The 25,946-nt window shown below is 47.3% G+C and overlaps 2 protein-coding genes across 2 annotated transcripts in view; both read left to right on the forward strand.

Moving 5' to 3' along the window:
* Nucleotides 1-19,219, forward strand: part of Gpatch1 (G-patch domain containing 1) — a 47,691-nt gene extending 28,472 nt beyond the window's left edge. The window contains exons 12-20 of the mRNA XM_036205980.1: nt 245-423; nt 2,025-2,152; nt 3,796-3,932; nt 4,234-4,397; nt 10,125-10,347; nt 12,222-12,329; nt 13,415-13,512; nt 15,560-15,702; nt 18,945-19,219. Coding sequence (XP_036061873.1) covers nt 245-423; nt 2,025-2,152; nt 3,796-3,932; nt 4,234-4,397; nt 10,125-10,347; nt 12,222-12,329; nt 13,415-13,512; nt 15,560-15,702; nt 18,945-18,975 — 1,211 coding nt within the window. The 3' untranslated portion in view covers nt 18,976-19,219. The remainder of the gene's footprint in view (nt 1-244; nt 424-2,024; nt 2,153-3,795; nt 3,933-4,233; nt 4,398-10,124; nt 10,348-12,221; nt 12,330-13,414; nt 13,513-15,559; nt 15,703-18,944) is intronic.
* A 953-nt stretch (nt 19,220-20,172) lies between these two features.
* Wdr88 (WD repeat domain 88) overlaps nt 20,173-25,946 on the forward strand; it is a 60,872-nt gene continuing 55,098 nt past the window's right edge. Inside the window, exons 1-3 of the mRNA XM_036201263.1 lie at nt 20,173-20,363; nt 20,409-20,712; nt 25,473-25,583. Of these exons, the coding sequence (XP_036057156.1) occupies nt 20,173-20,363; nt 20,409-20,712; nt 25,473-25,583 (606 nt within the window). The remainder of the gene's footprint in view (nt 20,364-20,408; nt 20,713-25,472; nt 25,584-25,946) is intronic.

A 25,946-nucleotide genomic window follows, 5' to 3' on the forward strand; every position in this document is an offset into this window, starting at 1 on the left:
AGTTCTGAGGGATCCAACAGGCATACACATGGTGCACAGACATGCTTGTAAGCAAGGAAAAAAAATCTTATGAAGGAAAGAGTAGTATTTCCTGGAGGTAGCGCCCAGTGCGCTCCATCTCTAAACAAGGGTCTGGGTATTTGTCCTCTGAGGAGGTGAACAGCACAGTGGTGTCCACCTAATGCTCTCCCTCAAGCACCATATTCTCCTGGAGTAAAATGGTGCCTCGTTCCCTGTACCACAGATGCTCTGGAACGATGCCTGGACCCCAGCATGACGGAGTGGGAGCGAGGCCGAGAGCGGGAAGAGTTTGCTCGGGCGGCCCAGCTCTACGTGTCGTCACACTCCACCCTCTCCTCCAGGTTCACTCACGCCAAGGAGGAAGACGACTCTGATCAGGTTGAAGTTCCTCGAGACCAAGAGGTGTGTGGCCATCATGTGCCTACCTGGTGAATTTCATTTTGTTTTGCAGTTGTAGGATTGAACTGAATCCAGGCTTTCATACATGTTATGTTGTTATGGACATGATCTAATCATCAGGCTACATTCCCAAGCTCTCTAGTCAATTTTAATTATTAATTAATTTGTGTATGTTTATTCATACGGATGTGTACACTGTGTCTTAGGTATATTTGCATGTGTGTGTGTGCCTATGTGTGCATGTGCCTAGGGCCAAAATTGAATGCCTTTCTCAATTCCTCTGTAACTTATGTAGTTTTTTGAGACAGGGTCTCATATAGGCAAGCTGACCTGGAACTCCTGTTCTTCCTGCCTCAGCCTTCCAAGTGCTGGGATTACAGGTGTGAGCTACCACATCTGGCTTCACCTTATATTTTTGAGGCAGGGTCTTTCACTGAATTAGGGGCTCATTGATTGAGCTAGGTGGGCTAGCCAGTGAGCTGCAGGGACCCACCTGCCTCCCCTCCCCGGTGCTGGATTCTGGACACATGCTCTTGCACCTAACCTTTACCTGGGTTCTGAGGACATGAACTCAGGCCCTCAGGCTTATGTGGCAAGCACTTATGACTGAGCCATCTTCCTAGCCCCTCCTAGTGATTTTAATACTAAAAACACCATGCACCTAAATATTTTTAATCAGTGAAAAGATCAAGATACACATAGCATAGTAAAGTAAAAAGTAATTTGATATTTAGCTTACAAGATATTTAAGCAGTGTAAAACAACCCAAACTCTTTGATAGTTCAAGACCAGTGTTTGTTTATTTATTTTTGGTGAAAGTCCAATGGAATGAAGTTTGGCGTTTTAAAAATAGGTATATTTATTTTTGTGTACCACATGTGTGCCTGGTGCCCTCAGAGGCTAGAAGGAGGTTTTAGATTCCCTGGAACTGTGGTTCCAGATGGTCGAATCATTCTGGTGCAGGAATCCAACCCAGTCCTCTGGAAGAGCAGCCAGTGCCCTCAACCACTGAGCCGTCTCTCCAGTTCCAACCCGTTTTGTTTATTTGTTTGTTTTTGAGACATGGTCTTGCTATATAGACCAGGATAGCTTGGAACTTGCTCTGTAGACAAGGGTGCCTCATACTTACAGAGACCCACCTGTCTGTGTCTCCTGACATACATTTTTGAGATTTATGTTTATTGGCTTTTAAAAATTCTTCAGCTGGGCAGTGGTGGTGCATGCATTTAATCCCAGCACTTGGGTGACAGAGGCAGGTGGATCTCTGTGAGTTTGAGGCCAGCCTGGGCTACAGATTGAGTTCCAGGACAGCCAGGGCTATACAGAGAAACCCCAACTCAGAAAACCCCAACTCACGCATTTATCTACATGTGAGTGTAGGTGCCTGTGGAGGCCAGAAGAAGGTTTTGGATCCTCTTGGAGCTGGAGTGACAGGTGGTTGTGAGCTGCTGACTTGGCTGTTGGGAATGGAATTTGGGTCTTCTGCAAGAGCAGTGTGCTGTCTTCCTTGCCAACTTGTCTCTCCAGCCCAAGCTTGACATTTCTAACATAGAAGACTAGTGAAGTCAGTTCTCTGACTACATCAGACTGTCTGTCTCTTCCAGAATGACGTCAGTGACAAGCAGTCAGCTGTGAAGATGAAAATGTTTGGGAAGCTCACCCGAGACACATTTGAGTGGCACCCTGACAAGCTTCTGTGTAAGAGGTTTAATGTCCCTGACCCTTATCCAGGGTAAGTTGGATTAGCCTGTCTTTACATCAGTAAAAACTATAACTGCTCCATTAAAGCTCATTGAAGAAAAATATTTTTTAGACTTATTTTATGGGCATTGAATCCCCTGGAACTGGACTTACAGATGGTTATGAGCCGCCATATGGGTACTGGGAACCGAACCTGGGTCCTCTGTAAGAGTAGTCAGTGCTCTTAACCACTGAGCTGTTTCCCAGCCCCAGTAAGGCTCATTTTATACTCTTGCATTCCCTTTGTCCAGAGGAACTTAACTGTTAAATATTGGGAGCTGCAAAGTTTACATATTGACTTTAACTTCTCTTTAAATTTTTTTCTTGTATTTTTGTTCATCTTTGTATTTTGTATGCTTCTCTGTATGTGAATGTGAGGACTCAAGGGACAAAAGAGAATGTCAGGTCCCCTGGAGCTGCAGCTACAGGACATGGGTGCTAGGAACCCAGCCCAGGGCCTCTGGAAGGGCAGTGAGCACTGTTAACTGCTGAGCCGTCTCTCTAGCCCTCCTTTAATTTTGATTCATGTTTCTGTGTGCATGTGTCTGTGTGCTAGCCACATATATCGTGACCTATTAATCCATTGCTAAAATACAGGTAAACTTTATTCTGTGTCTTAATGACTTCATGTGCCTTTTTTTTTTCCCCCAAGACATAGTTTTTCTGTGTAGCCCTGGCTGTCCTGGAACTCACTCTGTAGACCAGGCTGGCCGCGAACTCACAGTGCTGGGATTAAACGTGTGCCATTTTAAAAAAATGATTCTTATACATTTAACTTTAAAAACATTACTTACAGCTGGGCATAGTGGTGCATGTCTTTGATCCCAGCACTTGAGAGACAGAGGCAGGCTGATCTCTGTGAGACTGAGGCCAGCCTGGACTATGTAATGGAGAGCCTTTATGTCAAACAATAATAACAAATGTTATATGTGTTTTCTTTTTCCTTTGTGTGTTTAGGAGCATGCTAGGATCAAACACATGGCCTCACAAATGCTGGGCAAGCTCTCTGCCACTGGGCCCCCCTTCAGCCTAATGCCTTGTTTTTAAATTCCCTTTATAAACCTTTAGAAGTGACTCATTGGCTAGAACACTGGATACTCTTGTAGAGGACCAGTTTGGTTCCCAGCAGCCACATGGTGGTTCAGTTGTAGGGGGATGTGCTGCCCTCTTCTGACCTTCACGGACACATGTATGATACACATACATACATACATGTAGACAAACACTCTCACACATGGAATGAATAACTCAATCAAAACCACAAGTTTAGCTTCTTCTTGTTAAAAACATTCCCAGGGAGCATGTGCTGTAGAAAGCTCTAGTCCTTACTCTTTCTTTCTCAAGACAAAATCTCTCTGTGTAGACCAGGCTGGCCTTGAACTCTCAGAGACCCATCTACCTCTACCTCTTGTGTGTTGGGATTAAAGACAAGCACCACCACACCCAGCAGTTCTTACTCCAGGGTTCTAAAGTCCAGGGTCCTGCCTTCCTGAACTGCTTTGAGAAGTAGAGACGGCTTGAGACCTATGGCCTAGCTGGAGAGCCAATGAGAGATAGATAGCAAGGCTCTTAGGAGGAGGGCTTCATTGCAGCTGTTGTTATTAAAAGTCTGTCTCTTTCCATTCTTACCCCCAGCTCAACGTTAGTCGGCCTACCCAGAGTAAAGCGGGATAAATACTCAGTCTTCAACTTCCTGACGCTCCCAGAGCCAGCCCCTCCGCCCATAGCTCCAGCGCCCGGTGAAAAAGCCTCGCAGCAACGGGGTACTGACAGTGAGTAGAGCTCCCTGGGTCCAGGGCACCGACCCAGGTCTCAACCCCTCATGTATGTGATCCTGAGCAGACTTACCCCTTGAGAGGGGCTTGCATCGGTGCATTGGTGCCCGTCAGTCAGGCCAGGCCCATGTCTAACCTTAGTGCTTGTGCCTGTCTGTGCCTGTGCTATCCCCAGAGCTATGCCCAGAGCCTGGCCTGTCCAAGGTGTCCTGAGGCTGTGAGCAAATGAAAGGCCAGTCTTGAAGTATTTGCCTTCTCTTCACTAATTCTAGTGTTCTCTCGGGTTCCTGCCTTTTAGAACCCAGGAAACCATCACGATGGGACACATCCAAGCAGGAGAAGGATGATTCCATTAGTGAGTTTTTAAGTCAGGCTAGATCAAAAGCCGGGCCACCGAGACAAGAACCCAGCACCCAGGGAAACAAAGAGGAGGAACGGTCCCCGGAGCCACACCCAGACAAGGTATGGAGCCTGGGTTGTCTGCTGCCAGCTGTGGCCTGGGCCCTCCTCTGTGTGATGTGTTCTCTGCTCAGTAGCAGGGCCAGCAGACCTTTGCTGTGCAGAGTGGTGTGGTAAGTGGTTGAGGCCCCGTGGGCTGAGCAGCCTCTGCTGCAGCTCCCTGTTCTGCAGTGATTGTGAGGGAGACCACAGGCAGGTGTGTCAGTAGCTGAGGACACCTGTTCCTGAACAAGTTAGCTCATGGAAAGCAGCAGCACATGGATGTGCCCCTGGGTTGTGCCTGGCTTAAGCCCATTGGATAGACCCACAACACAATCATAGCTCTACACGCTTCCTCTGGCTAGAGCAGCTCCCGCTTAGCGTAAACCATCGAAACCAAACTTACTGTACTCACGAGAAGACACAACTTTCCAAGTAATAAGTGGTCATTTTTGGCGAAGATACCCCTGGGTGCTCTTGTTTTGTTTACTTTGCTTTTTGTGCATATGTGGGTGTGAGGACAACCTCTGAGAGTGGGTTCTCTCCTTCAATCATGTGGAACTCTGGGATTGAACTCAGGTCGTCAGGCTGGGCAGTGCCTCTGCCCTCTGAACCATCTCACCAGGCTGCTTTGTCTTGAGAGACAAGGTCTTACTGTGTAGGCAGAGTGGCCCTGAACTCTTCGGCTGCCTGCCTCAGCCTCCCAAGTGCTGGGATGACAGGCATGTGACCACCATGCCCAGCTCAATCTTTTTACTTTTTACCCATCAATATCATTGTATTTATAGTGGATTTCTTATAAATAGCATGCCCTTGGATGTTATTTAAAATATTTTGGATAATCTTATATTTTAAATATTTATATTAACATTATTGATATATTTTTATTTAGTTGTCTAATTATCATATCTATGTATGTAGGTTTTTTTTCATATTCACTCTTGGTTTTGAAGACAATCTCATATAGCACAGGCTGGCTTCAAAATACCTATGTAGCCGAGACTGTCACTGAATTTTTGAACCTCCTGTCTCCACCTCCCCTGTACTGGAATTCCAAAATGTGAACCACAATATCTGGCCTATGTTCACCAGCTGTCTCAGTTAGGGTTTCTATTGCTGTGAAGAGACACCAGGGCCATGGCAACTCTTTAAAAGAAAACATTTAATGGGGTGGCATACAGTTCAGAGGTTCTGTCCATCATCATGGCAGACATGGCGGTGTGCAGGCAGACGTGCTGCTGGAGAGGTAGCTGAGAGTCCTACATCTTGCAGGTGACAGGAAGTGAATTCAGACCTTGGGCAGTATCTTGAGCATAGGAGACTCAAAGCTGCCCCCAGAGTGACACACTTCCTCCACCTCCTAAGAATGCCAACCCCTATGAGCCTATGGGCCATTTACATTCATACACCACAGCCTCTTTTCTTTTCTTTCTTCTCTCCTGCCTTCTGAAATTCAAGTAGTTATTAGTATACCACTTGGATTTTCCTATTTACTATCATTATTATTTATTTTTTACTTTTATTTATATGTATCTGAGTGTCTACATGCCACATGTATGCTGGTACCCACAGAGGTGAGAAGGAGACATCAGGTCCCTAGAGCTGGAGTTACAGGCAGTTGTGAGCTTCCATGTTGATGCTGGGAACTGAGCTTGGGTACGCTCCTCAGCCAGTGATCTTACCCACTGAGCCCTCTCTCCAGCTCTAATTTATTTATTTATTATAATTTATTCATTCATTTGTTTATTTACTTAAAAAAAATTTTTTTTTAAGACAATCTTTCTCTGTGGTATCCCTGGCTGTCCTGGAACTAGATTTATAGGCCAGGCTGACCTTGAACTCATGGATATCCACCTGCCTCTTGTCACCCAAGTGTGGAATTAAAGACCCACCTGGCTTAATTTATTTATTTATTTTTTAACTTTTTTATTGTTGTTTTTTTGAGACAGGGTTTCTCTGTGTAGTCCTGGCTGTCCTGGAACCAGCTCTGTAGACCAGGATGTGCTTACAGTCTCATCTACTAGGAGCATGGGGTTAGCGAATCATGGGAGCCCAGGCTGTGGTGGGTATTGTGTTCCCTGAAATATTGTGTGTTCCCCAAAATAAACATATCTGGGGTCAGAGAACAGACAGCCACTAAAACAAAGCCAAAAATGGTGGCTAGAAAATGGGTCAGAGCAAGCCATAACAGAAGTTGGGCGGTGGTAGCACAAGCCTTTAATCCTAACACTGGGGAGGCAGAGCCAGGTGGATCTCTGTGTGTTCAAGCCCACTTTAGAAACAGCTAAGCATGGTGACCCATGCCTTTAATCCCAGAAACCCAACCTTTAATCCCAGTGAGTGGGAGCAGAAAGAGAAAGGTATATAAGGTGTGAGGACCAGGAACTAGTAAAGTAAAGCATGTAGTTAGTTAAGCATCTGGTTGGTTAAGCGTTCAGGCTTTGAAGCAGCACAGTTCAGCTGAGATTCATGTGGAGGAGGACTCAGAAGCTTCCAGCCTGAGGAAACAGGATCACCTGAGGAACTAGCAAGGTGGGATAGCTGTGGCTTGTTCTGCTTCTCTGATCTTCCAGCAATCACCCCAATAACTGGCCTTAGATTTGTTCTTATTAATAAGAACTCTTTGAGATTCATGCTACACCCAGGCGCTGGAAGCCAGCTGGGCAACACAGCAGAACCCTCCAGGCAATCCCCAAGCAAACAAAACCCATCACTATATTCAACAGCAGAATGGAGATAACACTGGGAAGTCTACTAAGTCGAAAACAGTTCAACAGAAAAAATGCATCACTTTGAGCAATGGAGAGGAAAAGAAAAGAGAAATTAACAAAAATGAACAGAAACTTATAGGATACTATCGAAAGATCTTAATGATCCTGTCATTAGAATCCCAAGACCACCATGGTTTGACTGTGAACCACCCCTATAGGTGTTCAGTGTTGGGTCCCCAGCTGTAGTGGAATGAAAGAAAAAGGCCCCCAAAGGTGGTAGCACTATTAGGAGGTGTGGCCTTGTTGGAGGAAGTGTGTCACTGAGGAGGCGGGCTTTGAGGGCTCATGTATGCTTAAGTCATGCCCAGTGAGACAGACCACTTCCTGTTGCCTACGGCTCAAGACTAGGAATATCAACTGCTTCTCCAGCACCATGTCTGCCTGCATGCCACCATGTCCCACCATGATGATAATGGACTGAAACTCTGAACTGTAAGCCCTCCAATGAAGTGTTTTCTTTATAAGAGTTGCCGTGGTCACGTGTCTCTTCACAGCAATAGAAACCCTAACTGAGACACCAGCTGCTGATGCTCTCTTAAGAACCGGGAGTAGATCCAGAAAGGTTCTGTCTGATTCTGGACCTCCTCTCTTCCCCACACCCCCTCTTACCTTCTACCTTCCTCTCACCCACCCCCTCCTGCTTCCTGGCTGCCAGGTGAATAGCCTGCACCACAGCTCCCAGTGCATGGTGCTCAGGCCCAGGCACACAGAGGCAGGTGAGCATAGGCTGAACCATTTGAAACTGTGAGTCCAAATAAATAAGTACTTCTAAGTACTGTCATTCTCTCGTCACCACGGAAGGAACTAACGAGAGGAGCAGAAGAGGCCTCAGGGTCTGGGGACATAGCTCAGTGGTAGAATGCGTGCTTGGCATGCATGGGCTCCAAGTTCAATGGCAGCTCTGCCAACTTAACTGAGGAGCTACTTCCCCAGCCCCCCAAATATGTCCAACAAAAACTGTATATCTAACAAAAACAAACAATCCTCAGAAATGAAGACAAAATATAAGTCATTCTGAGGTGAGGAAATTTAAGGTGTTAAGCTGTCAGATCTGCAGTGAAAGATGTGCTTGGGGAGGTTCCTCGGGAGGAACAGGAAGGGAGATGCAGGACCCAGAGGATGGAAAAGGACTGTGAGAAGCAGTTAACAGCTGAGAAATGAAAATGATGTAACCTCGCCATTGGCCTGTCTAACCGTACGGATGACGGAGAGCAAGCGTGACATCATGGAACAGCTGTCAGCTGGTGTGCATGGAAAACAGTTTAACATGAAAGGAGGCTGTGGAGGTCCTTACCTCCTTAGGGTGGTTGATTCACAGAAGATCTGAGAAGATGCAGGGACTACATTCCCCAGAGCAAATGCTAAGAGACATATTAAGAAAGGTAGCACACGCCTTTAATCCTAGCACTGGGAGGCAGAGGCAGGCGGATCTCAGCTCAGCAGTGAATTGAAAAATTTTGAATCTTATATTTTCTACCTCTAAAATATCCATTTTCCCTTTTCTTTCCTTTCCTTCTTTCCTTCTCTCTCTCTCTCCCTCTCTCTCCCTCTCCCTCCCTCTCTCCCTCCCTCCCTCTCTCCCTCCCCCCTTTCTTTCTTTCTTTTTTGCTAAGACTTTAAATAAAATCTTATTTATTTGACCTTTATTCTTGGAGCACAGTTAAAACAGCTACTTAGAGAAGTATGAAGCCGGGTGTGGTGCACACACATCTTTAATCTCAGCACTCAGTAGGCAGAGACAAGCAGATCTCTGTGAGTTCGAGCCCAGCCTGGTCTATATAGACAAGTCCAGGCCATCCAAGGCTACATAGAAAGACCCTGTCTCAAAAAAAAAAAAAGAAAAACCAAAGTCTGGTAAAGCCAACTTCTCAACCATTTCAGTATCTGTTTCTCACATTGTGGTGTCCCCCGGTGACCAGACTGCTCTGGTGTCATTCCTGCTGCTGTGACACATCACCTGACCAATTGAGCAGAAAGGGGACATTTCTAGGTTACAATCCACTGCTGAGGGCGGGGACTCAAGCCTCGAGTCTCTGTCTGTCACACACACACACACACACACACACACACACACACACACACACACACACCCCATCAGGAGCAGAGAGAATGAGTACCCAGCTTGCTCGCTGCTCTTACACAGTCCAGGCCCCAAAGCCCACCTCTCCCTCTGTTGGCCTCAGTACTCATCACTCAGCTGTTACCAAGGAGGTCTGTGGCCGCTGTAAACCCTCTGTCCTGCCCTTCTTGCTGCTTGCAGAGGCTCCAGCTTTCTCTGCAGCATCTCCCACTGCTTTGATTTGCTCTTCTGATACAGAAATGCACTCTATAGCTCAGGCTGGCTTCAAAGTGCAATCCCCCTGCCTCTGCCTCCCCAGTGCTGGGACTACAGGTTGTCCCACTACAACTGGCTTCTTGATTAATTTAATCTTGGACACCGAAGGACTGGGTGGACTCTTGAAACTACACAGGAATTGTGGTCAACTTCATCTCTCTGGGTTCTCTGCAACCTGTTGATGGCCAGGCTCCCAGAAGGCCTCACTTTGAATGCCTCCTGAGCATATTCTAGGGAGCCCCACAGAGAGAGAGATGCTGTAGCTCAGTTAGGCAGTGGTGATGGAGACCCTAAACCATTTTTTAAAATGTGTATGAGTGTTTTGCCTGCATGCACATCAGTGCACTATGTGTGTGCAGTACCCGCTGAGGCCAGAAGAGGACTTCTGATCCTTGGGAACTGAAGTTACAGGCGGATGTGAGCTGTCATGGAAGAGTAGCCAGTACTCTTAACCGCTGGGCCCTCTGACCAGCTCCTAAGGCCAGCCTCAACCGTCTGCTCATGTGCGTGCGTGTGTGCGTGCGTGTGTGCGTGCGTGTGTGCGTGCGTGTGTGCGTGCGTGTGTGCGTGCGTGTGTGCGTGCGTGTGTGTGTTCCAAAGCATTGAGTCCCTTTATTCCTGACTGCTGTTTCTCTGTTAACACAGACTGTAGACAAAGGTGTGGACGCACAGATGGTTGAGGAAGGTAGTCGCCCTTCCATGGATTTATTCAAGGCCATCTTCGCCAGTTCTTCTGATGAAAAGTCCTCCTCCTCAGAAGAGGAGCAAGGCGACAGTGAAGACAGTCAAGAGCACACTGAGGAGGCCGCCGCCGCCGCCGCCGCCGCCGCCACCACCACCGCCGGCGGGGAGACCTCTGTTACCCATGGTATGGTCACCTCCCTGACTTGGGCGCTGAGCTTGTGGTGAGACAGACTGGTGGGAAGCCCGTTCTGGCCTTGAACCTCCAGAGGCTGGGTTGGGACCTCTGATCCTCCTTTCTCTACCTCCCAGATTCTGGGACTACAGGCTTGCACCACATTTGGCTTTCAACCTTAAACTAGGACAATTAACAATTAGCAATTAGTGATATCAAATACACATGTGTACACATATGTGTGCGATCCCCCCCACATATGCATGTGTGTGCATGCATATATGTATGTTAGTGTGTGCAGGTGTGCACATGTGCATGCATGCACACTGGGGCCAGAGATCAGCCTTCAGTGTGTCTCCTGAGCCAACCACCTTGCCTTTTGGGTGTCATGCCTCCATAAACAACTCCTTTGCTTGTTGAGATGAGGTCTCATGATACCTGGGGCTCACCAGGTTGTCTAAGCAGCTTGGCTGCCACCCCAGGATCCCTCCTGTCCCAGCACTGGAATTACAAGTGCTTGCCATCGCACTGGACTTTTGATGTGGTTTGGGCTCAAACTCAGATCCTCAGAGCCATCCCTCTGGCCCTTTCATCGCTACATTTTAATTTGTGTGAGCAGAGTCTTGGGTAATCTAGTTTATATCTCTGATGTGTATTTTAAAGATAGTTGTGTTTGATAATGTTGATTTCCCAACTTAGCCTAGTTAAGAAGAATTGAAAAAGTATTTTTCCTTTAAAGATTTTTTCTTAAGAGTTGTAGGTGGAGCTCAGTATGTAGCATGGGCAAGACTCTGGGTTCTTTCTTTTTCTACCTGGCTGCTGAGAGAGTATTAGGGTTCTGGGAAAGCATTTGGTCCAAAGGCGTACAAGGATGTTGAGGTTCCACTGTCTGTGGGAGGTGGTGTGCTTGGCTGGCTCAAGCAGGCATGGCCGCCATACTTACCCTTCGTAAGAGGGTCTGCTCTCATTTCCTGGCTCTACAGTTGCCCAGGAGACTGGCCTACTTTTTCTGTTCACCTCTCTGAGCATTCCAGACAGAAAAAGAGAAGCCATCTGAAGTAGGAGAACTCTGGGATGCTGGAGCAATGGGCAGTTTTCCATCTGCATCTTGGGAAATTCTGATACAGCAGCATCTAAATCCTGATGCCCTTAACCAGGAAGTCACACAGGGATATGGTACAATATTTAGTTTTAGATGATTACAATATTGGTTTCTTTTTTTCCTGTGGATAAACCCTTATTGTTTTTAACTGTACAGTCATGCACACTTGAAATCTAAAAGCTTAAAAGTAGGTTGGGCATGGTAGTACACACCTTAAACCCCAGCACTCAGGAGAGAGAGGCAGGTGAATCTCTGGGAGTTCAAGGACAGCTTCATCTACATCGTGAGTTCCAGGACAGCCAGCACTACACAGTGAGACCCTGTTTCCAACAAAATGGGAAAAAGTACAGAGCTAGCATAGAGCTCAGTAGTAGAGTGCCTGTCTCCCATGCACAGGGCCCTGGGTTTGACCCCCAGCATCACATAGACTGTCCGGGGCCCAGAATTGGTGTATAGATAGGAGGCCCAAGAGACCTAGGCCATCCTCAGCTACATAGTGAGTTCAAGGTTAACCTGGGCTGCTTAAGATTGGCTTAAGGGAAAAAAAATCTGGAGTGCATGCCCCTGGCTACCGTGGCTTCCTGTGGACAACCTGCCATGCACTTGGTTCTGTGTGGCCTAGTATAGCTGACCTCCCAGCTCCATTGTCCACAGGCAGAGGTAGCCTCCACCGTGTTTATCACTGGCTGCTTTAGGAGAGCGAAGAAAGTGCAGCATTTATTGTCAAAGACACCAAGACTCAGATGCATTAGCACCGGGCAGATGTTAATACACTGTTTTTCAGCTGCCAAGCCGGAGCCTTGTGAGCCTGTGACCGCTTTCCCCATCCAAAAGGTACAGATGGATGAGCGAGAAGAGTTTGGACCTCGGCTGCCTCCCGTCTTCTGCCCCAGTGAGTCCACACCCCCACGTGCCACCCCTGCAAAGGAAGAGCACCAATAATGTCCCACCTGACTCCATGTCCACCAAGTGTTCACATCTGTTTCAGATTACAGTCACATCTGGACACCTGCTGCCTCCACTGAGTGCCTGACCAGTTGTTTCTTTACAGTATTGAAGCTCAAAATGTCCTTTCCTTCTCAGCTTTGAGATGTTCAGAGCATCTCAAATGTTGTCATTTTACAGGGCTGGTATGGTGCTATAACCCCAGCACTCAGGCACTGAGACAGGGGGATCACAAGTTTGCTGCTAGTCAGCCCCTGTCTTAAATATAAAAAATCACTTTTGGAAATGAAGAGGAAAGAGTCAGGTGTGGTGGTGCACAATTTTAATCCCAACACTCAGGAGGCAGAGGCAAGTGGATCTCTGTGAGTTCAAAGCCATAGCAAGTTCTAGAACAGCCAGGTCTGCAAAATGAGACCTTGTGGATTTTAAGGTTCTGTTGGACTTTGGCTAACAGAGCAAATAAAATCAGCCTGTTACTTGGGCCATAGGCACAGGCCAGCCCTCCTCCCCATCATCTTTAGCAGTTTCCTGCAGGGGCCACAGCTAACGTCCCCTATGAAAATAGTCAGACTGGTTTTTACCATGGCTCTAATATGATAGCGTGGCCCAGATGGTAGCATGTGACTCCACTGCCCACCATGACACTTCCTGTAGTGTCCACAGCTAAAAGCTGGTGTGGCCGAGCACCCAGCTTTCACGATGCTGGCAATCGTGTTCCTCTTGGCTCTGGTCTTTGGGTCTTTGGCTCCAGGTTGGTGTTAGTACTTGCTGGCTGAAGCACTCTATGGGTTTTTATGCACGTTTCCCAGAATGCCCTTGATATCCATAAAATAGTGAATAGTAACTTGGTGCATGGGTGACTTAGGGGATAGGATTTTCAAATGTAGGATTTAAGAAAAACTTTGGGGAGGTGAAATTTTGAAATATCGGACTAACAATGTGATCAGAAAACTGCAGACCTTTTTTAATGGTTAGTCTTCATGTTCTCCCTGTTGCTCACATGTCTATTATACTGTTCTCCCCCACCCCCAGATACTCGCCAGAAACTTGAGACACCTCAAAAAGAGAAACCTAAGAAGAGCAAAGAAAAACACAAGGCCAAGAAGGAGCACAGACGAAAGAAAGAGAAGGTGAGTCCTCCCGGAAGTGGAGAGAAGTGTGCATGTGTCCTGAAAAGCCCAGAGGAGTTGCTGCTACAGGAGGGACGTGGGTCCCTCGGGCCTTGATCAATCGATCACGTCCATTGCTAAGTCTTTTTCCAGAAACTTTGCTCTCTTTTAGAGCAGCACGTTTTGAGTAGTTGCACTTAAAAACAACAACAACAACAAAAAGACAACACAAAGGAAAGAAAACCTTGCCTTAAAGCAAACAAAAACACAAAAGAAAGAAAGAAAAGAAGTTTGTGCTCAGTCAGTCAGGCATGGTGACATATAGCTGTGATTCCCTGCTTGAATGTCTGAGGCAGGGAATAGAGGAGTTTGAGGCCAGCCTGAGCTACCTAGCAAGATGCTGTCTTGAAAATATAAATAATTGGTAAAGACTAAAAAGTGGATGGACGGATGGACAGACGGATGGATGGATGGATGGATGGATGGATGGATAGGTAGAATTTGGGGTTGGAGAGATGGCTCTGTGGTTAGGCACACTGGCTGCTCTTGCAGAGGATCAGAGTTTGTGTTCTGGCACCCACATGATGGCTCACAACTATAGCTCCAGTCCCAGGGGATCTGACACCCTCTTCTGACCTCTGCAAGCACTGCATGCATGTGGTGCAAAAGACACACTCAGGCAGAACACTGTACACATAAAAATAAAGAAAAAGAACACTGCAAAAGGACTTGAGGTACTTTATAGTAAAGGTTGGGCATTAAATAATAAAACTGCCCAGCCATCTCATTACCCCGCGGATGGAGCTCTTGGTCCGTGGTGGCCGTCTGAGGAGAAGGAAGCTTGAGAAGGACTGTTGACAGACTCCACTGTCACTGTCCCCTCGCTTGTCAATCCGTGTGCCTTTTCAGCTCAGAGTCTACGTCTGGTTGGGTTGTGGCTGGTGCCTGTGTGGCAGGTGCCTGTGTGGCCCAGCCCAGGAGTAGAGTCTGTGAGAAGCCACCACTGCTGGCTACAGGAGAAGGCAGGCCTGAGCACCCGTGTTTTCTTACCCTGCTCTTCAGTGACCTTCTGCCCCCTCCTCTCTCTGCCCCGCCCGATGCTCCTCCTGCTGTGTGGTTTTAAGATGGGGCCAGAGAGTCACAAGTTTCTGCCTGCATTTGTGTGGCTCTGCTATTGTGTTGTCGAACTGTTGGAGAGATCAGCTTTAACGTGTCATGGCTGTCAGCTTCTCACTGTCACCATTAGGCCAAAGTGCGCTCTAAAGGAGAATTTTAATTTTTTAAAAGTTTTACATTTTAAAAAAGCTTTTTTTTTTAACAGCTCCAGCTGTTTTTCTCTTTCTTTTTTTCTGCCTAGGTCATTATCTATGACAAGGTTCTACCTCTGAGCCAAGTTCCCGGCCCCTCTCAGACAAATTCTAAGCATTTAACTGCTGAGTTATGCTGCCAGCCCCTCACTGGGGGGTTCTAGGCAAACACTCTACACTAAACAATAACCCAGCTTCATTGGCAGATTCCTAGACCTGAGCTCTACCATTAAGTCACACCCCATGCTCCTGGGTTAGCTTTGTGTGTGTGTGTGCGCGTTGCTCTCGAATGTGTATATGGAGGTCAGAGGTCAATATTGAACATTATACTCAATCATTCTACACTCTTTTTATGGTTTTTGTTTTTTATTTTGTTTTGTTTTTGAGACAGAGTCTTTCAGTATAGCCCTGGCTATCCCAGAATTAACTCTGTAGACCAGGCTGGCCTTGAACTCACAGAGAGCCACCTGTCTCTGCCTCCTGAGTGCTGGAATTAAAGGTGCATGCCACTGTGCCCAGTTCCTTCCACCTTATTTTTTTTTGAGCAGGGTCTCTCTGAACCCAGAGCTTGCCACTGCTAGGATGGGGCAGTAGACTTGCCACCATATCTGTGTTTTCCATATCCGAGCTTGGTCAACCAGAACTTTGCCCCTGAGCCACTCCAGCCCTGCTCACTCAGCATCTTCATTTCATGAGTCCTGGAGGACGCCCCATTTGTTTCTCTCGCTTCCTAACCATCATTTCTATTGTCTTTTTCCTAGAAAAGGAAACACAAGAAGCACAGACACAGAAGTAAGCAAAAGAATAAGAAGCTGGAGAAGAGCAGCAGTTCTGACAGCAGTGACAGCAGCGACAGTGAGGAGGGGAGAGCTGCAGACCTGTCCCCCCAGGAGCTGCTGAGACGGTAGGCCCCAGGGGAGGGCGGAGCGTCCAGAGAGCTCGCAGAGGCTTATCCAATATACAGTATACACAGCAAGCATGCTTTGAGGTCAGTGTCAGAAATAAGGGATTTGTCTTGGGGTGGTGGCACTCACCTGAAACCCAGCTCTTGGGAGGCTGAGTCAAGTTTGAAGACAATGTGTGATATTGTATCTTAAAAACCCAAAGTGGGGGTGAAATAGAAACAGAGAGAAGAAATATTCAGGCCCAACAGAAAAAGCTCTCTTTTCACATTAACCTCCTCCATAGATCCCTGTTAACTTTCAAGACACACACGCACACATACACATACTGAGTCATATACACACATGCAGCTGTATGTTCACATCATATATACATTGCTGTGCATGTTTAATCTATATATTTCAAGATTGATCTCTTCTATGTGTTTGAGTGTCATGTGCACGCATGCCCATAGAGGCCAGGAGGAGGTGCTGGATCCCTTGGAGCTGGAGTCACAGTGGTTGTGAGCTGCTATTTGGGTACCTTGACGTGAACCCAGATCCTCTGCAAGAGTAGCAGGTGCTGTCTCTCCAGCCCAGCCCACCCCCCTTTCAGACTGTGACATGGATGGCCTCTAGCCCAGTTCCCCACAGAGTCCTTGTTCCCCTCTGGAAGCTCACAAGCACTTCCTACTGTCCTGCCCTCCGTCCTTACTGTTGTCTTCACATGCCTACCAGCTGGTCGATAAAGGTCTGCTGCCTTCTAGGGTTTCTCTGTCTTATAGCTCATGCCTCCCCCAAACCAGTTCTAACTGGTGAGCTCCAGTCCTTGGTAGCAGTTTTCTGTTTCTCTTCTACGCTGTAAGAAAATGACAGGGAGCAAAGCTGAGGAAGGAAGGATCGGCTCACAGTCTGGTGGTGCAGTCCACTGTGTGGGATGGCCACTGGTCTCTTCTCTGTGGGTCTGGTAGCAGACATGAAGGCCAGCACTCAGCTGGCTTCCTCCTGTATCTCTCTCTCTCTCTCTCTCTTTTTTTTTTTTTTAAAGATTTATTTATTTATTATGTATACAGTGTTTGCCTGCATGTATGCCTGCAGACCAGAAGAGGGCACCAGACCTCACTATGGATGGTTGTGAGCCACCATATGGTTGATGGGAATTGAACTCAGGACCTTTGGAAGAGCAGCCAGTGCTCTTAACCGCTGAGCCATCTCTCCAGCCCCCTCCTCTATCTCTCTGTTAAGTCTGGGACCCCAGCCCTTGGGACATTGCTATCCACATCCAGGGTGAATCTTTTCTAGGAACCCTCTTTGTTTAAGACAGGTCTCACTCTCTAAGCTGGGCTGACCTGGAATTCACTATGTAGCCTAGCCTGGCCTGAAAGCCATGAAGATTCTCCTGCCTTCCCCTTTAGAAGGCTGGGATTGCAGATGTGAGCCACTGACCCTGGTTCCGACACGACCACTTGAGCAGTGGGAGACTTACCTTACACAAGGGTCACACAGATGGAAGCCCCTCAGTGTTTGTTGGGAGAATGTGTTAGGGCGGATGAAAACACAGACAGGCAGCTGTGTGCTGCTTGACATGTAAAACTTAGGTAAAGGGCTGGGCGGTCTACAGAGTGAGTTCCAGGACAGCCTGGGCTACACAGAGAAACCCTGTCCTGTAAAACAAACAAACAGCTGGGCGGTGGTGGCGCACTCCTGTAATCCCAACACTTGGGAGGCAGAGGCAGGTGGATCTATGAGTTCGAGGCCAGCCTGGTCTACAGAGCTAGTTCAGGACAGGCTCCAAAGCTACAGAGAAACCCTGTCTCGAAAAAACAAACAAACAAACAAAAGAAATAGTATCTCATTATTTAGCCCAGGCTGGCTTCGATCAGGCTCCTGAGTACTAGGATTATCAGTGTGCACAAACATGCCCAGCTCCTACTAAATTTTAGTTTTATTTAAAGGAATCATGTTCTTTTGGATTTTTTTGTTTTGTTTTTTTGGTTTTTCAAGACAGGGTTTCTCTGTAGCTTTGGAGCCTGTCCTGAACTAGCTCTGTAGACCAGGCTGGCCTCAAACTCACAGAGATCCACCTGCCTCTGCCTCCCGAGTGTTGGGATTACAGGTGTGTGCCACCACCGCCCGGCAAGGAATCGTGTGTACCTTAGTTGTGTGTGCTTTTCTTTTGTAGTATTGATTTACAATGCTGAGGATTAAACTCAGGATCTCATGCATGCTAGTGCTCCCCACTGAGCTAGGCCCTACGCCTTAATGGAATTATGTTATATAAGCTGGCTTAGGAGATGCTTCTGTTACCTAGGCAACAGTTGCTGGTTGGTCCTTGACTGTGTAGTGTTCCTTTATGTAAGTGAAAAATGGAGTGTTGCCTGTTCTGTCCTTGGTTTTCTCCCGAGAGTGAAGCCCTACTCTGAGTGCATTTGGGCCGTGCTTCCTTTGCAATCACCTCTTCCCTTTTTTCTTTCCTTTCATGAGAAGGTCTTGTTATCTAGCCCATCTGGCCTTGAACTTTTGATCTTCCTATCTCAGCCCCTGTGTGCTGGGATTACAGGTGTGCACCACCATGCCCAGGTCCCACTTTCGTGTATTTTGAAATTGAGATTTTTAGATTGATGACTTGAAAGCTTTGGGCCCTAAAGTGAACATGTTTTTGTTTCTTTCCAAAAGTCATATGATGGATGAAGTGAGTGTGTGAAATTGGCATCAGAAGTTACTGTTAGAAACTGATCCTGATGTGAGATGTGAGTTTGTGGGTCTCGCTGTGTACTCTGGAAATAGTGGAAGAAACAGTTTAAAATCAGGACTAGGGAGCTAGAGAGATGGCTCAATAGCTCTGCTCTTACAGGGGACCCTAGTTTGGCTCCCAGAATCTACAGCAAGCAGCCCATTGCTGCCTGTAACTCCAGTTCTAGGGGAGCTCACACCCCCCTCCTCCGGACTCTTAAGAGCATCTGCACTCACATGTGTGCGCGCGCAAACACACACACACACACACACACACACACACACACACAGGCATGTACACATGATGTAAACATGATAGTAATAAGTCTGAAAAAATAAAATAATGATTAAGGCAAGCTGTGGTGATTCACGCGTGCGGTCGCAGAGCTTGGGAGCTGAGGCAGGGGAATTGCTGTGCATGTGAGGCTAGCCTGGGCTTTAGTCTAAAGCCTGTATTAGGGGTTAGGATGTGGCACAGGGAGCCATTTGATATTCAGTTGTGTCTCACCCTTCTCTCCTGTTTCTTCTACAGACTGAAGTGTCTCCCACTGAGGCGGCAATAATGTAGTCCTGCCCTGGCCTGTCTTAGTCTGGAGTCTCTTCCATGATGGAAGTCTGTATTTCCCTGCTCACACATTGTACAAACTGTATTTATATGTAAATTCCTGCTGTAAAATAATTTTTTAAACCTTGACATTTCACAGACTGCCCTGAAAGGTTGCAGAAATTGATTTCTATTTTTAATGTCAGTTCATGTTATAGGGGTAAAAAGACTGTACAGTTTAATTAAAGTGGCTTTTTAAAGAATGTGCTTCTTGATTTCTCTTGGAATTTCCTGGAGGTCTTAAAAGGAAAAGTGGGGCTTCTCTCTGGCTTGGTGTGAAGAAGCTGAGTTCAGTAAGGGCAGCTGGGACTCAGAAGAGGAGGGTGTGGCGAGGAGGCTGCCATCCTGGGAGGGGGCCCAGCAATGGGCCCCACGGTGGAGCTGGAGAAGGGCAGGATGGAGGTGGGGGTGGGAAGGGAGGGGCAGGTGGTGATGGAAACTTCTCTGAGCTAGGCTCTGATTTCATCCCAGACCTTGAGGGGGTAAAAACCCCCCAAAGTTCAGAGGACTTTACACAACAAAACAGGATGACTTCAGAAGAAGCAGGAAGAAAATCAGGCTTTGTTTGACCACATAAGAACCCCCCCTTTTTTTTTTCTTGCATATAACTATCATTGGATTGTGATGAATCTTTCCCATATAAATAAACGAGTGGTGTGACCCTGGTCCCCAGAAGCTGTGTCCCATTCTATCCAGATCATTCCATAATTTAGGGGCAATTTGTTGATCAACTACTAGACACAGAGTGGGTGTGCTGTGAACCCCTACACAGGCAAAGGACAGAGACTGACCTGTGACAGAGCCAGCATCCAGGAGGGCCCAAGGGTAAGGTTCCTGGTTTTGGACCTCATGTGGCCAGAGATCATTTCTAGGGGTACTCTGTATGGGGCGGTATCTTCTGTTCCCCCTTTTCTTTTCCCTCCTCTCTCATTTCCACCAGATACTCCTCCCTTCTCTCTCTTTCGAGATTGGGTCTTGCTATGTAGCCCAGACTAGCCTGGAAAGCAGCAATCCTGCCCGAGTTAGGAAGGGGGCAGGTAAATGGCAGAACCCAGTGCAGCACGTGGATCTGAAGGGCTCAGCACGGTGTGGGCACGCGGTGCCACCGTTCCCCGCTGGGCCTGTGACTGGCCTGTGGGACCGGGCGGGCACCAAGATGGCCTCACCACCAGTCCCCCGAAAAACCTCGGAGGACGCCAGGAAAGCTTCCGCAGAGATCCAGAAGGGATCAGCAGTGACTAGGAAGGGCTCTAGAGACAGCAGGAAATTTTCTGCTGAGATGAAGAAAGACCCCGGAGAGGCCCAGAAGAGTGGCGAGGTCAGGAGGAAGACCTCTGTACAGAAGGAGTCCACGGGCATAGGGTCCAAGAAGTGGAGTTCGGGCGAAGACAGGAGGGTTTCAATCAGTAGCATGAAGGGTTCATTCGAGAGCAGGAAGGCCTCTGTTGAGGGCAGGCAAAGTTCCAGCGAGGGCAAGGGCAGTTCGTCCTCCATCCCTTCCAGTGTGCGACCCAGCAAGGTGCCATGGGTCACCCTGATGAGAGCCTTGGGTCGCTTCAAGCTGTCCCTCCCGAATATCCGTCAGTACCACATGCTGGCTGCTCGCGACCCCCTGGCCGTGGACACGGAACTGCCACATGGGAAGCACAAGGCAATAGTGAAGAGGTTATGGGGCAACCACCAGCCTCTCGCCAAGGTCAGAGCCACCTACCAAGGTCAGAGGACCCAGCTGGCCTTCCCACCACCTGCCCCCACTCTGCACCCTCCCACTGCCGGCCTCTCCTGGGAGCAGAGAGCAAACCCCTCTATCTCCCTCCCCCCCATTCTTTTCTTGCTCCCTCAGCACCCCGAGTCGCGGCACACTGCTACCCCCATGATTCTTAGCTGTGGGAGGAACAGGGTAAGGGGTGCGCTGTTTTCATCTTACTCCCCGATCTTTGCTTCTCAGCTTTGCTGTTATAATGGTTGTATCATACGATCCAACTGAACAAGGCACAAACTGAAAAATGTCTTTTTTTTTTTTTAAAAGCATTTTCACATTGTGTAGCTGTCACACATTTGTTATAAAACATTTTATTTTATGTCTATGAGTGTTTGCCTGCATAGATGCATACGCACCATGTGTGGTAGTGCCTGCAGAAGCCAGAAGAGGGCGTCTGAACCCTGGGATGGGAGCGTCGGAGGGTTGTGAGCCACCATGTGGGAATGGAACCTGGTTCCTCTGCAAGAGCAGCCAATGCTGTTAATGCTGAGCCATTTCTCCAGCCCCCACATATTTAAAAAAGGTTTATGTCTGCATGTGTGTCTGTGTGAACCTATGCCATGTGACTACAGATACCCGACAAGACCTGAGGAGGGCATCAGATCCCTTTACAGGTAGCTTGAGCCCCTTGATGTGGGTGCTGGGAGCTGAGCCTGGGTCCTCTGCAAGAGCAAGAAGCACTCTTTGTGTTTTGTTTTGTTCTGTTTTTTCAAGACAGGGTTTCACTGTCTCCCTGGCTGTCCTGGAACTCATTGTGTAGACCAGGCTGGCCTTGAACCCAGAGATCGGCCTGCCTCTGCCTACCACACCTGGCACAAGAAACCCTCTTAACTGTTGAGGTGTCTCTCTGGTCCCCAAGTTTAACTTTTTAAAGAACTGCCAAACTGTTTTCTGGGGTGGTATCCATTTTTACACTCCACCAGCAGTGTGTGCGGCTCTAATTTGCCCACAACCTTGCCCACACTTACTAAGCAATCACAATGCAGATGACATGACATCACTCTGGGGTTCTTGTTTGCATTTCCCTGGTGATGAAGGATGCTGATAGTCTACTCTTAGCTCTCAACCAATGGCTGGGAAGTCTTTGGAGAAACAGGCTCTTGGCTCACTTGTTGGTAGAGTGCTTGCCTACCATGCCCAAGACCCCGTATTTAGTCCTCAGCACGGCATAAGGCAGGCACAGTGGTACATGCCAGAGATCTCAGCCCTCAGGAGGTCCAGGCAGGAAGATCAGGAACTGAAGGTTGGGTATGCAAGATGGGGTAGCAGGAAAAGGCTACTAAGCCTGTTGGCCTGCGTTCAATCCCCAGCCCCACGTGATGGAAGGAGAGAAGTAGGTTTTCACTTGTGCTCTGACTGCCGCATGTGTACCATTGCATAGTGCAAACACTATTAAATAAATATGTACTAAGTAAATGTAACAAAAAAAAAAAGAAGGGAATTCCAGGTTATTTTTGACTATACAGCAGCAAGCTTGAAGCCAGCCTGGGCTACATGAGACATCTCAATTGAGAGAGAGAGAGAGAGAGAGAGAGAGAGAGAGAGAGAGAGAGAGAGAGAGAAATGGTGTGTGTGTGTGTGTGTGTGTGTGTGTGACTCGGTAGTTAAAAGTGCTTGGAGTGCACACCAGAGGACTGGAGTCTGGAACCCCAGAACTCATGAGCTCTGAGAGGGCGTGGTAGCCTGTCTGTGATTTGTGATTCTAAGGAGTATCTGGGCTACCTGGATCAAGCTGGCTAGCCACACTAGCTCTACCTGTAAGCTCCATGTTTGGTGGCAGATCTTCGATTGTGAGACCTTGCCTCAAAAAATATGGTAGAGCGTGGAGATTCCGGATATCAGCTCAGGTCTCCACATGCACACATGTGGTGCACCTCCCACAAGGATGAAGATGCACATACACTAGTGTAGATGAACAGTCTTATTAAATAAGAAACACAGAGCCAAGGGCAGAGTTAATATCTCAAGAGGTCAGAGCAGTAGCTAAGAGCTGAAATCCTTACCCTTCACTGCCGCTGCTGTCCTTGCCTCAGCAAGAGACCCACTTCCTGTGTGTCTGTCCTTTATTGACTTTCTGTTCTGCCTTCTCATTGGTTGTAAACCCAACCACATGACCTCCTTGTCACTGCCTATCTGTACAGACCTCCAGGTCTTCTATGGTTGGTATTGAGATTAAAGGCATGTGTCTCTATGCTGGCTGTGTCCTTGAACTCACAGAGATCTGCCTAGCTCTGCCTTCCAAGTGCTGGGATTAAAGGCGTACACCACCACTGCACAGCTTCTGCTATGGCTTGCTATTAGCTCTGACTCCCAGGCAACTTTATTTATTAACATACAAATAAAATCACATTTCAGTACAAATAAAATATCACCATATGCTAATGCAACACACACACACACACACACACACACACACACACACACACAGAGAATACAATTAAATAAAATTTATTTTTAATCATTGAGTTCTGAGTTCTTTAGCATTCCAAATATAGGTCCCATATCAGATATGTAATTTCTTGATGGGATCCTCTGTAGCACAAATGTTTTTTTTTTTTTCATTTTTATTTATTTATTTTTTTCTATTATCAGCTTGATACAGTACGAATTCTTATCCTAATAGTGAAATGTTTCACTGAGGCTTTCCCAGTGATTGAATAAAACCAAAACTTACAAGCCACAGTCATCCTAGAGTCCCCCCTGCTATGTAGCCTCCCTGGTTCTGTGGGTTACAGTCTGATTGTCCTTTGCTTTATATCTAGTATCCACTTATGAGTAGCACAAATGTTTTTAACTGAGTTGAATTCTTTTTTTTTTTTTTTTTTTTTGATAGGGTCTCATGTATCCTTGAATTTCCTGGAATTCTCTGTGCAGACCAGGGTGATCTTGAACTCACAGAGATCCGCTTGCCTCGTCCTCCTGAGTGCTTGGATTAAAGGCATGCTCCTAGGGTTTGGAGAGTTGGCTTAGCATTTAAGAGCTTATGTTGTTCTCCTAGATCCAAAGTTCAAATCCTAGCCACCCATGTCAGCTCCAGGGTGCCTCTGGCCTGCACAGACAGCTGCACTCACATGTGCTTGCCTCCTCACACGAAAATATAATAGCAAATAAATCTTTAAAGGTGTCTACTATAATGCCTGGTGGGCTGTATGTTTTAATGGGTTTTAAGACTTGTGATCTGTTGGGTGGTGGTGGCACACACCTTTAATTCCAGCACTTGGGAGGCAGAGGCAGGCGGATCTCTGTGAGTTCGTAGGCCAGCCTGGGCTACAGAGCAAGTTCCAGGACAGGCTCTAAAGCTACACAGTTAAATCCTGTCTGGGGGGGGGGGGGGAGACTTGTGATCTGCTGTCGTTTCCCTGGGCCGAGAGCACAGGCGTAAATGTTTTTAATCGTGACGGTGTCAGCTCATCTGTTTTTGCTGTTGTCCTTTGCACTTTTGGCATCATGTCTAAGAAGCCAATCCTAAGGCCAGAGTGTGAATATTTACACCTTGGCTCGCTTCCAAGAGCCGTCGAGTTTCAGTATACAACATTTAAGTCTTTGATCCATTTTGATCTTATTTCTGTATGGGGTGTGAGGTATGCATCCGGCTTTGTCTGCTTGTGTATAAGTAACCGGTTTTCCCAGGGAATGTGCTTAAAAGGATTATTCTCTCCTTTTTGTTTGTGCATGTGATGTATACTAGCATATATGTGTTCAGGTGCGTGTGTGTGTGTGTGTGTGTGTGTGTGTGTGCGCGTGTGTGCAGGTGCACACACCATGGCATGTGTCTGGAGTTTAGAGGACAGTTTGTTAGACTTGGTGCTCTCCCTCCACCATGTGGGTCCTAGGGATCAAACTCAGGTCACCAGCCATGGTGACAGGTACCTTTACCTTCTGAGCCATCTCACCTATCCACAGTTTGGGGTCTTCTTGAATTTCCACAAAAGCTTTAGGACTAGCTTGCCAGCTTTTCTGGCGAGATGGCTCAGTGGTTAAGAGCACATACTTCTCTTCCAGAAGACCCAGGTTCAATTCCCAGCACCCATGTTGGGTGGCTCACAACCACCTGTGATTCCACATCCAGGGCATTCAAGGCTCTCTGGCCTCCCAGTGCGATGACACATCCATGGTATACGCTCACACATACACATAAAATTTAAAATACCTGCAAGCAAGCAAGCAAGCAAGCTGGGCATGGTGGCACACACCTTTAATCCCAGCACTTGGGAGGCAGAGGCAGGCAGATCTCTGTGAGTTCCAGGTCAGCCTGGTCTACAGAGTGAGTTTCAGGACAGCCAGGGCTTTATAGAGAACCTGCCTCAAAAAATAAAAAATGAAAATAAAAACACATATAAAAAGATCACCTTGTCACTGTCTACAAATACATTGTATTGTCTTGGGATCTGATAAGGTGGTGTTGGATTTGTAGGTCATTTTGAAGACTTCTACTATTTTAACATTATCACACCTGCTCATCTATGATCATGAGATGCCTTTCTATTTATTTAAGTCTTCTTCAGTTTCTTTCAACAATGTTTCTTTATTTCCAAGGTATACATTTTATACAACTACTTTCTACCTGTCATTTTTGTCATGGGATGGTTTCCTTACTTTTTTTTCAGTCACACATTTAGAAGCACTGTTGGTTTTGCATATTGTCCTGTGTCCCCATACACTGTTGAACTGGTTGTATCCATCCTTTCGTTTAGATCCCGTATAAAGTTCTGATTGGGCACGACAACATTGTGAGTTCCTGCCACTTCTGTGTGAATGACACCAGGGTTCTCAGTGGCTCCTATGACTGCTCGGTGAAGCTGTGGGTAGGTGGCCAGGTGGTGGGCTCCCTGACCGCTAAGACACTCACACACTGAGGCACCTCTCTAGAGAGTCCTCTGGCACTGAGTCCCCTGACAAAGGCCCCCAGGTTTGCCAAGGCTGAGCAAGTTCAAGACAGAGGGGCCTATCCCAGTGTTGGGTCCTTAGAAAGAGCCTAGTGCAGGGACAGCCAGCCTGTGGCTCTGGACCATTGGGGGCTGGGGGTAAAGACTATAGGACTGACAGCCCCCAGCTTTGGGGAGGGGGTTCTGGTTGTTCCTGGGATCTACTTGGGAATAAACTAATCTGTATTTTATTTTCTTTAGTTAAAAATTTCTTTTAGATATATTTATTGTATGTATATGGGT

Source organism: Onychomys torridus, chromosome 1 (genome assembly GCF_903995425.1).
Source record: "Onychomys torridus chromosome 1, mOncTor1.1, whole genome shotgun sequence".
NCBI lineage: Eukaryota > Metazoa > Chordata > Mammalia > Rodentia > Cricetidae > Onychomys > Onychomys torridus.